General features: G+C 40.7%; 1 protein-coding gene across 13 annotated transcripts in view; it reads right to left on the reverse strand.

Annotated features, from left to right (window-relative positions):
* FAM184A (family with sequence similarity 184, member A) overlaps positions 1 to 11041 on the reverse strand; it is a 51566-nt gene extending 40525 nt beyond the window's left edge. For 8 of the 13 annotated variants that reach the window (XM_005858929.2, XM_005858930.2, XM_005858937.2 and 5 more), the window contains exons 1-5: positions 10174 to 10911; positions 9313 to 9448; positions 7255 to 7436; positions 4902 to 5099; positions 2366 to 2488 (exon numbers count right to left, since the gene is read on the reverse strand). In XM_005858929.2, coding sequence (XP_005858991.1) covers positions 2366 to 2488; positions 4902 to 5099; positions 7255 to 7436; positions 9313 to 9448; positions 10174 to 10821 — 1287 coding nt within the window. In that variant the 5' untranslated portion in view covers positions 10822 to 10911. Of the gene's footprint in view, positions 1 to 2365; positions 2489 to 4901; positions 5100 to 7254; positions 7437 to 9312; positions 9449 to 10173 lie in introns of all 13 variants that reach the window. The other 5 variants (XM_014533750.1, XM_005858931.2, XM_005858936.2 and 2 more) reach the window with 2 other exon arrangements.
* Between the last annotated feature and the right edge of the window lie 598 nt (positions 11042 to 11639).

Consider the following 11639-nt stretch of genomic DNA (forward strand, 5'->3'; position numbering starts at 1 on the left):
ATAATATTAGAGAATTTATTAATATAAGGTACCACATTAATAAATTACTAGTAAAAAGTATGAGCCAATATATACAGAAAAATCAACATCAGTTTGTGAGTTTTTTTAATTAAGAAGCTAGAATTACAAGAGAGTTCCTAAACCTGATAAAGATAATTTATAAAACAAAACTTTAGAGAAGTGTCATAATTAACTGTGGAATGTTGATATCCTTTACTTTAAGGGCAGGAAACAAAATAATAATACTTAAAGTTTATTATCTCTGGAGAGCCTAGTCAGGAACAAAGGACCAAAAATAATAATAATAATCTCTCTATATAAAAGCCTAAGCGACCAATCAACCAATCACTATGACACGCACTGACCACTAGAGGGCAGGCGCTCAATGCAGAAGCTGCCCCCTGGTGGTCAGTGCGCTCCCACAGCCAACCTCCCCTCACCCAGCTGGCCAGCCCTATGACTCCCATTAGGGTGGCCAACCTCCCGCTGCCCCTCCCCCCACTGGCCAACCTCCTGTAGCCCCTCCCCCCACTAGCCAACCTCCCGTGGCCCCAATCGCCCCAATTGCTGTCCAGGCTGAGGCACCTCACCCATGCACGAATTCATGCACTAGGCTTCTAGTAATAACATAAAAAATAGATGTCCCAGGCTGAAGAAAAGTAAGTGCATATGGAGAAATGATCCAGGCAGATTCTTGAGGAGCCAGTCCAACATGGCACAAAAACATTATGAGGGTGCTAAAATATAACTGCAAATGCAATAAAAAGGAAAATCAATTACAGGGTTATTAGAACTCTGCTTAGTGAGCTCAGAGTATGTAGGCTTGGAGAACACTGAAGCCATTTAGAACTGAGAGCAGAACTCCGGGGGGCCTGCGTGAGAAACACAGATGGTCACTACACTGCCTTCTAATGCGAGTGGGACACCATCACTACAAAGACTGCGTTCTGCCAAGAGAGGTCTGCAGATTTGGAGCCAGCGGTGGATTCTAGGACACCAGAAGAGAGGCTGAGTTAATCATACCAACAAGAATCTTAATTCTCTGTCATTCCCAAATGATTTTTCCTCTGGATAAGTGTTTAAATATAATTAAAGAATCCCGAGTGCAAGTATTAGCCTTCCCATGGGCACTTGTGTATTTTGGCGCGGTTTCTGTGAGTGGAAGCAGAGTGATGAGAAAGCCGGACTTAAAAACTACTGGTAAAGAAGACTCTAGTGAGGTAGGGACAGCTGACAAGACAAGAATGGCCAAGACAAGAACCTGTAGAAATGTCAGTCCACAGTCCACAGGAAGGATTAACTGGAATGAAGGAAAAGAGGACAGTAGCAAGGCTGTTCTAGGGCACAGCTGAACCAAGGCAAAAGAGAAAAAGGGATGAAATACACAATATTATGAATCTACATTTTGTTTGCATTTATTCTACTCACAACTTTTTGGTTTTAAGACTTTTATCCTGTTCTATTCTTAGACTTTTCTAGTTTTGTATAGAATTTTAAAATTAATTTAGATGTCACTATCTAGAACTTGGAAAGTCTTTTTTATTTATTTATTTAAAAAAATTTTTTAGCCCTAACCGGTTTGGCTCAATGGATAGAGCGTCAGCCTGCGGACTCAAGGGTCCCAGGTTCAATTCCGGTCAAGGGTATGTACTTTGGTTGCGGGCACGTCCCCAGTGGGGAGTGTGCAGGAGGCGGCTGATCGATGTTTCTCTCTCATCGATGTTTCTAACTCTCTATTCCTCTCCCTTCTTCTCTGTAAAAAACCAATAAAATATATTTTTAAAAAAAATTTTTTAATCCTCAACCGGAGGATATTTTCCCATTGATTTTTTAGAGAGAGTGGAAGAGAGAGGGAAAGACAGAGAGAAATATCAATGAGAGAGAAACAAATCAACTGGTTGCCTCCTGCAAGCGCCCTGACCAGGGCCCCAGCTGGGGAGGAGCCTGTAACCGAGGTACATGCCCTTGACCAGAATCAAACCCTTCAGTCCGCAAGCCGAAGCTCTATCCACTGAGCCAAACCAGCTAGGGCTGGAAAGTCTTTTTTAAATGGAGTCAGAGTAGAGAACAGTAAGTCAATGTTTTGCAAAAGAGTAGGGAAACCTCCTTTGTTTTCTTTCCTATACAGTGATATTCTCCTTTGTTTTGCTTTTCCCTCCCAAAGCACCTTGTGTCTCATGTTTTTGATAGTCAATTTTTACCTGGTGAGACGTAACCAGTGTATTATGAATAATTCAGCATCATTTTTTGATTATTTTTACTCTAGATGTTACTTTCGCTGAAGCTCACCTACTTTATACAATGTTATCAAACAAGGTTTTGTCATGAAAACCTAACACAGGTGACAGGTCTATAGAATTCTTGCCTCTTGATTGGCTGTTTTCAGCTTGTCTTCCAGTTCTTTCTTCAGGTTTTCTAGCTCTTGTTGAAGCTGACTTTTATCCTCTTCTAGGTTTAGTTTCTCCTTTTCATATTGTTCCTCCAATTCCTTAAGAAAAAGAAAGTTTAAAAAATTAACAAAATTTCAAATATTGTATACTTCAAAGGTTTCCAAGAAAAAAAAACTATTCAGTTTATATTTTGAAAATTTATTCTCCAAATTAGCCTTACCCATAATTAATATCAAAATTAATAGTGAATCAAATTAATCCTGGGGGCTTAAATTATATCATTCTGAATAACTTATGATGTAGCAGTTAAATAATTTTGTTTTAATCCTTACCTGGGGATATTTTTCCATTGATTTTTAGAGAGTGGAAGAGAGAGGGAAAGATAGAAATACGATGTGAGAGAAACACATCGATTGGTTGCCTCCAGCATGTGCCCCAACCAGGGCCTGGGCCGGAGAGGAGCCTGCAACCGAGGTACATGCCCTTGACTGGAATTGAACCTGGGACCCTTCAGTCTGCAGGTCGACGCTCTATCCACTAGGCCAAACAGGCTAGGGTTAAATAATTTTTTAAATGATAAGAATATTTGTTCTAGTTCAAGATGCAGTAAACACACACACACACACAAACACACACACACACACACACACACACACACACACACAAGTATGTCATATAAAATGATAATTTGATGAGATAAAGAAAAATTCTGTCTCTTGAATACAGAATTCTTTCATTTTACATTGTTACAAAATCCAATAACACTCTGGAACTCAGTGCTAGACTGGGACATAGTGAAAAATGAACAAGTATAGAGTCAAGACATCTAAAGAACAATACCAGTAAAACTGATACTTAGGGAAGAACACCTACTATTTGCCAGGCGTGTATTTAGTACCTGGGATACAAATGCAATGAGACATGGTGCCTGCCTTTAATAAGATCATGGTATCAGGCAATTAAAGAATATGTGATTAAAATCTGACGCAATGGGAAGTACTGGAGTCTACGGATGGGGAACTAGCTCTGGCTTAGTGAGGACACCTGCATGGAGAAAGCAATTTCTGAGTACATTCTGAAGGAGTGCACCAGTCAGAAAAGGTGGTGGAGCAAGAGGGAAATATCACATTTAGGCAGAAGAAAAAGCATGCGCAAAAAACCCCGGAGGTACGAAAGTAGTTTAATACTTTATAGAAGTAAGGTGAGAAGAGTAGAAAATGGGGTTCTGTGTCGAGAGTCCCCAAGATGATTTGCTGAGGTGACTCACAGGACTCAGCATGAAGTCACACTCACAGCTAGGAAGACAGCAAAAGTATAGGGAACAGAATCATCAAAGGGAAAAGGCACGTGGGTCAAAGCGCAGGAAACCAGGCCGAGCTTCCGAAGCCCTCTCACACAGGACTCTCCAGCAAGCTGTGAGCACACGTGCGGAATATCACCCCCAGGAAAGGGCACAGAGACTAGTGCTCAGGCAGGCAGGCACACCCTGACTAGCATGTACCAAATTCCCAGCCTCTGAGAAGGAAAGCAGATGTTCAGCACAAACCATATTGTTTGCATAAACAGTTCAGGCACAGTGAGCCAGGCTTCTCAGGGAGTGGTGGGAACCCTCCAAAAATTCAAGTTCCCAGATACGCGCCAGGGCCAGTCGCACATGCCTTTGTAAGGATGGCAGTGTCAGGCCTGAGTTAACTCTTTTCTGCATGGATTCTCTGCTTATTTACTTATTTACTTTCAAATGGGTGGGGAAATTAGAGTTACAAAGGAAAACATACAGTAATCCTCCCTTATCTTCGGTTTTGCTTTCTGTGGTTTGTTACCTGTATTCAACCACAGTCCAAGATGAAATAGAAAATTCCAGAACAATTCAGTTTTAAATTGTGCACTGTCCTGAACAGTGTGATGAAATCTCATGATTTCCTACTGAGTCCTATTCCCGATTACTCACTTCACCCTCACAGGAACATTATAAGATGGGTCTTATCTTTGTCAGATGAGGAGCCTGAAGCATAGCATTGGGGGCCCAAGTTCAGGCAGTTAGGAAGCACAGGGCTCAGTGCAAGGCCCAGATGTGTCAGACACCTTGCTTTTTCTACTGTGCAACACTGTCTGTCAATGCATTACTATTAGCAAGCTGAGTACTTCATTGTGGGGAAGCAAAACAAATCATTTTCCCAGGGAAGAAGACTACAGAGAGGGAGGCGCTTCAACTGGCTGAGGCTTCCTGAGGAGCACACCTAAGTTGCTGTCTCATGAAGAGAAAGCTCGAGGTCCAAGGGGTATTTCTATTATGGCTTATACAAAATAGAAATGCCTCGTATCAGCTTAGTAAGCTGCATCCCACATCAAGAGCTCTTATGTACGTTATTCTTTGAACCAAGATTTACAGAGTGATTACAAGACAGCGGCCATCAAAATGAAGCAACTCATTACTCCACAGCATAGGTCACATTGGGTCATTACAGGAACGCCACGGATTTAAATGCCATCCTAAATTGCATGTTTACTCACCATTTGCAGTTTTTTCTTATCCCTGCTTGCATTACTGTGGACAGCCTCAATTGCCATATGGTGCTTCCAAGCCAATTCTTCCAAAGTCTTAGAATGGGCCTCATTTAATTGAGCCACCTCCCCTTCCAATCTATTTTGCAGGTTTTTTAGCTCCAACTCATAATATTCTTGCTGAGTTTTATTTGCTTCATTTACTTTCTAAAATTAAAACAAATAAACATCAATAATTGGCATCTGCTTTTTTCATCACTGCTATTAGTATTCTGAATACTCAGTAAATAGGTGAACTCGAATGAATTGAGTGCCATGGGATTCAGACTATGGAACGTGAGAATAATATACACCCCACTGGTGTTCTGAGAAAATGACAGGGTGGCACAGGCAAAATAACTTTAAAGCAAGTGATAAAATAGACTATTAGTAGGTTAGAACCAAATGTGAATTAGCACATCTGCACACTGACGAGAGAAAGGCGTCCTATATGTCAAAGTTGTACATAAAATGTACATTACCCATTCAAATGACATTTACTCAATATAATTTTATTGAGTGCCAATTATATGCCTTTACACATTCACAGTCTAATGACAAAAAATCAAAAGATAGTGGTGATATAACTGCATAAGTTCTATGGCAGAAGTGTGCATCGCATGTTGTAAGATTATACAAGAAAGGAGCCTAACCTGGTAGGTGGGGAAGTGTGTGTGTGTGTGTGTGTGTGTGTGTGTGTGTGTGTGTGTAGGGGGGGGGGAGAGAGAGAGAGAACAGGGCAAGCTTTTCAGAAGAGGAAACATTTGAGCTGATGATGATTACATGTTCTCTCCTTTACATTCTTACAAGCCCATCAGGAAACTAGAGATGAGAAAATTTCAAACCTAGATCTGATGTCAAAAGCTTGCATTTATAACCATTTGTAGCATTTTGAAAGATGAGAGGTAGTTAAGCAGGTGGCAACGTTTAGGTGTGGACAGAACATAAGATATAAGGCTGGGAGTGGTCAGGAATGAGGCTCAGAAGTAGGCAGGAGTCAAATGATAAAGGGTATTCTCTGCTAAGAACTCTGAATATTATTCTGACAGGAATGAGAAGTCATTGAAATTTAATTAAATGATATATTTTCAAAAGCAATCATCTTGGCAGAAGGCTAGTGAGCTGACTCAAGGCAGGAAGAGTGGGTAGGAGGTTGTAACCGTAATCCAGACAAGAAATGACAGGTGCCTAAATCTAGCATCATTGAATGGGTATGAAGAGGAGAGGATGGAATAAAAATACATTGAGGGAGTAGAACCGACGGGCCTTGGTAACAGATAAGGGGGTTAAGGAAACAGTAATCAAAATGACTCCCAGGGTTCTGATTTACCAAATTAGAAAGACTGTAGTGCTACTTGTCCTTTTGAGGGGACAAAGTTCTAGGCATGGTGACTTGATACGTTTGTGAGATATAGTGGGAGTTAGATACACAGGATTCAAGTTCAGGGAAAAGATCTGACTTAGACCAACAGAGTTGGGAGCTGTCGCTGATGTTACTGAAGTTGATGAGCGTGTAGAAGGAGATGAAAATGCTAGAGAACATCACTGGTAAGGGAACAAACAGAGAAGGGAAGCTCACAAACAAGCCTGCAAGGCCAGGAGACAGGAAGAACACACGAGAGAGCGTGAAACACCCAAAGAGAGGCAATGTGCATCAGAGAGGAGTAAGTACCGCGGGAAGACACGCTCTGCCAAGCCCAGCAACCAGGATGCCACTGCAGGTTGCGGCCAATGCAGATTCTGTGTGGTGGTAGGAAGAGAAACCAGACTGCACACGGGGAAGGAGTGAATGGAGGTGAGCCGGGGACAAGGACAGATATTTTCCAATATGCGTGGTTGTTGAGGGAAGGAAAAAGAGTGCCCAGGACTCCCACTTGGTATTGTAGGTATCTGAAAAATTGGGATACATATTCAGAACTACTCTACAAATGAGATGTCTTACTTGTTTAGTCTAGAAATTCAATATGTTGATATATGAATGTTCAGAGCTCGATGTTTGGCATCCTTTTTGGTTTTATAGAAATTTCCTAGGTATATATGTGGTAATACGTTTCATCCCTAGCAAACCAAATACAATTAACCACAGATGTACATTTCAGTCAAATCAGAGTCTATTCAGTTTGAAATCGGTTTACATGTCTTTGTTTTTACATTATAAATTGTTACTGACAATATTTTGAATAAATACACAAATGGGATAGTATAGATTTATACCTTCTTTCCTGGAACAAAATTACTAGAGTGAAGAAATAGACTGAAAAGAGGAAAACTGAACTTTTCTTCCTCTCCTTCCCTGGGGAAGGGGGTCCTCCATTCATTTTACCTTCTCCAGTTCCAGGATCTGCTGCTTCTGCTCTTCATCCAGACTCAGAGTTTTGCTTTGCAAAAAAGATCTTTCTTCTTCAAGCTGAGATAATCTCTCACTGGTCCTTGATTTTTCTGATTCTAGATCTTTAATTGTAACCTCCTGGTTCATTTGAGTTGCTTGAAGCATTCCAATATGACCTACTCCCCCAAAAGAAAAACGCTCCAATGTAAAATCTGTTGCACTGTGGTATAAAACAGTCTATATTGACACAATTGTGTTTGATACCTAAGTGAAGTCAATGGTCTGCATGTACACATAGTTTTTTTATGTCTTCACTAAATAAAATTGAAATATTTGCCATGGGAATACTTCATACCCAAGTAGAAAATGTTAAAAATTAGAAAGAAGTGCACTGATATTGCTCCCTGCACCCAGGACTATACCACTTACTTTTTTAAGATTTCAAGTTATACAAAGTGAAGCAGAAGCAACTCCTCAGGGATGGGAATAAAAGTATTGGGGGTGAAACAAAGTGAAGGAGGATGTGCCAAGATTATGGCACCAGAACGAGTAATCTGTTTTTTCTAATATCTTCTTTTTCCAAATTCTAGCATGAAGAAGAAGAAATCTGTATTCAGGGAGTAAGGACAGCAGACAGCAGTTTGATTGAAACGGAATTTGTTTTAGACAAGACACCAGATAAAGAACTAAGGCGGAGTAGAAGACAGATAAAGACAGCAATGTTATGAAAAAGTGAAATGACAACAGTAAAGAAAAAAGGGGCGGGGGATGGGGAGAGAGATGAAAAGTGAGTGTGACTGTTTGAGCACAATTTGCACGTAGCTTGTTAGAAAGGTATTAAATGTACACACTCACGGACAACAGGAGGGTGGTTACCAGAGGGGAAGGGGGTGAGAGGAGAATGAAGAGGTTAAAGGGGGTCAAATATATGGTGGCAGAGGCAGACTTTGGGTTGTGAACACACAATGCAGTACACAGATGATGTATTATAGAACTAAACACTTGAAACTTATATAATGTTATTAACGAATGCTACCCCAATAACTTTAATAAGAAATTTTAAAGAGTGAGTGAGATTAAAAAAAAAAAAAGTATGGAAAAGCATGTGTTGAGGCAGATCTCAAGGCACCCTGCACCAGCAGCACCTGGAACTCACTCCCCCCCTCCCCCCTGCCCCAGCACTACTGCATCAGAGACTCTGGGCTAGGGCCCAGCATCTGAGGTTGTACATGCCCTCCTGATGATTTCTATACATGCTAGGTTAAAAAACGGTTACTTTGGGAAAGGGTAATCTGGGATTCACTGATGAACCATTAAATCAGGCAACATCTGCAAAGAACTAGTTCAAATGGTTTCACCTGGCCCACTAAACACTCAGGCAAAATATAACTTCAGAACTGACATGGGTCACCTCCTCCTCTGATAAGGACTAGGAAATGAGCACTACAGCCACGTCAGAAGGGGCAACTCAGCTTCAGTACATAAAATGATCCTTATTAATAAGTAAAAATGATGGTGCTGTAAGTTACATATCGTTCCACTAATTTACATACTTTACAATACATGTTTTTAATAGACAAACCCTCTTAGAGTGCATTTTTTAAAAAATGTTTTATAATTGGTTTTAAAGAGAGGGAGGGAGAGAAAGAGAGAGAGAGAAAGAGAGAGAGAGAGAGAGAGAGAGAGAAGAGAGAGAGGAGAGAGAGAAACATCAATAGGTTGCCTCCTGACCAGGAATTTAACTAGTGATTCTTTGAGGCATGTGACACACTCAACCACCTGAGCCATGCCGGCCAGGGCTTGAACTGAATTTTTATTTTAGTGTCTGGCTTACGGGTGCTTTAACAATTGCTAACTCTTAATTTTTCTATAAAAATATCCATTTCTAAAACTAAGTTGACATTTGCTTATTGGTGACTAATGAATAAAATATGAGAGTCCTTTAACATAGACTCTAAATAATTTCAAAACATTAGAAGAATTTTGTCTTGAATCAACATTTAAGTGTTAGTTTTTGCTGAGGAATACACCAAGGACGAGGGTCAGACATACTGGCTTTGAGGACAAGGTCGGAAGCTTGCTGTTGCAAACGCTCTCTGGCTGCTGCCAGCTCACTTTCCACTTCCTTGTGCTTGCTTAACAAAGCCATCTCTCCCTGCTTGGCATCGTCAAGCTGTTTCTGAAGACCCTAAGAAAGATCAAGTAGCCATTACTAATATGCCAGAATGATGCTAAGCTAAATAATTAAATTATAAGCATCAACAACTTCTTTTTTAAAAAAAATATGTTTTTATTGATTTCAGAGAGAGGAAGGGAGAGGGAGAGAGAGGTATAAGCATCAGTGATGAGAGAGAATCATCAAATGGCTGCCTCCCACATGCCCTTTATTGGGGATGGAGCCTGCAACCCAGGCATGTGCCCTGACCTCTTGGTTCCTGGTTGAGACTCAACCACTTAGCCACACCGGCCAGGCAGCATCAACAACTTCTTATTCAAAAGTCACACTTAGCAGTACCAAGTTTTAAATCTGTTTTGGTGGGTGACACTTATAAACATTTTTAATGAAGGGAAAAGAGAACACAAGTAAACTCAGAGCCCAATATTTTAACAGCCCCAAAGCACTTATGGAAAATATGAACATGTTATTTAAATAAAACCCTTTTATAGAAAACACTGAGCAAGATTTAAAATCATTGTTTGGACCTTTAATATCTTTTCAGGCCTTTTGGGCCCTGAAGCTCTAGTAGGAAATAGTAATAACTACAGAGTAGCAAAAATGACCCCTTTATTGATTTTTCCCACAAAGGAACAGAAAAAAGCAAAATGGAAAAAAAAAGTTGAAGTATTCTCATAGAAAAGAAAAAGGAAATCGGGGGGGAAATCCTGGTGTTGGAAATAACATTCTCCACTCACCTGAACACTGTTCTCCGCTGTAACAAGGGCCTTCTGAAGCTTTTGGCATTTGTCACGGAGACTTCCAGCTTCATCCTGTACCATCTGTAACTCTGTCCTTAATTTCCCTATGGTTTTTCGTAAAACTGCTTCTTGTGCCTGAAATTCTTTTCTAAGCTCGGCTTCCTTTTCTTTGCTAGCCTGCAGGCTTTCTGCTGTGAAAAGCTGTGATCTTTTCAAGGTATCAAGCTCATGTTCATAAAAGGACTGAGCTTTATTCAACTTGCCTTCATAATCCTCAATTAGCCTCTTCTGTTCCAGTTTTAGCTCTTCCAGGGTTTTGTTTAGGGTCTCCGCCTCTACTCCCTGCAGGTCCCCCGCCTTCTCCTGCGAGGCACTGTGATCCTGCTGTGACTTCAGCAGCTCCTGGATCTCCTGTCGGTGAGCAGTCCGCAAATCTTCCAATGCCAACCTTTTGTCTTTTTCAAACTGTACTTGGAGTTGCCCAAAACTCCGTAATCTTTCTTCAAACTTCCTTCTAATCTCTTCAACCTCCCTGGACATGGTTACTATGCGTTGGACGTGCTGGGCTTCTGCACAAAGCTGCATGTCCTCGACCCTGTGCTTGTAAGCTTCAAATTCGGCCAACGCCTGCTGCTTCATTTTCATGTGATCCTCTAAGGATGCTTCTAAGACCTGGATCTTTCTCTTAAGGTCTGACTCCTCTGTCACCTTGCTTTTATACTGTAGTATTTTTTCTCTAGTTTCAGCAAAAATTTGTTGGATTTCTTCTTCGTGAGCATCTTTGAGGGCTTGAATCGCAGATTCATGCTCATCATTTTTCGTGTTCAGAGCATATATTACCTGCGTGGTTTGAAAAAAGAAAGGAGAAAATTTCAGTGAACGTACACTTTATTTTTTTGCTTATCTCACTTTTATTTCTTTCTTTTTCTAACCTGAAGTTAATTCTTTCATTCTGATTGATAATTTTCTATGCACTTCATACTGACTGATAAATATTACATACTGAAACGTCATGCATTGTTTTTGAACTCATAGATTGATTTACTTAGCAAATTGTTTCCTTAGAACAATCCTAAAATATGCATCTGAAGACTTTTTAATTAGGACTTTAAAACACTCAAAATTAAGACTGTTTTACTACAAATAAAACAGTGAGGAGGAAAGAGACAAAGGAGGCCACCTGATCTATGAGAAGGGAGTTTTCCTATGGCCCAGCCTAGCTTCCTGGGGGCGGTGGTGGGATCGGGAGAAAACCTCATGGAAAGTCTCTGCCCTCCACTGGTGGCCTAGAGGGAGGCTTTGCATGAGTGGAGGCTCTGGGCCCTAAACCTTCCCAAAGGCCTCTTTCGCCTGTTTATATCCAATACATTTGAAATTTAGAAATTTCCTTTTCTAATTCCCAAAGGTTTTTAAAGCCAGATCCTCTCCTCTCCCCAGGGATCTCCTTAGAAATTCTAATTAGT

This window comes from Myotis brandtii, unplaced genomic scaffold, assembly GCF_000412655.1.
Source record: "Myotis brandtii unplaced genomic scaffold, ASM41265v1 scaffold123, whole genome shotgun sequence".
Taxonomy (NCBI): domain Eukaryota; kingdom Metazoa; phylum Chordata; class Mammalia; order Chiroptera; family Vespertilionidae; genus Myotis; species Myotis brandtii.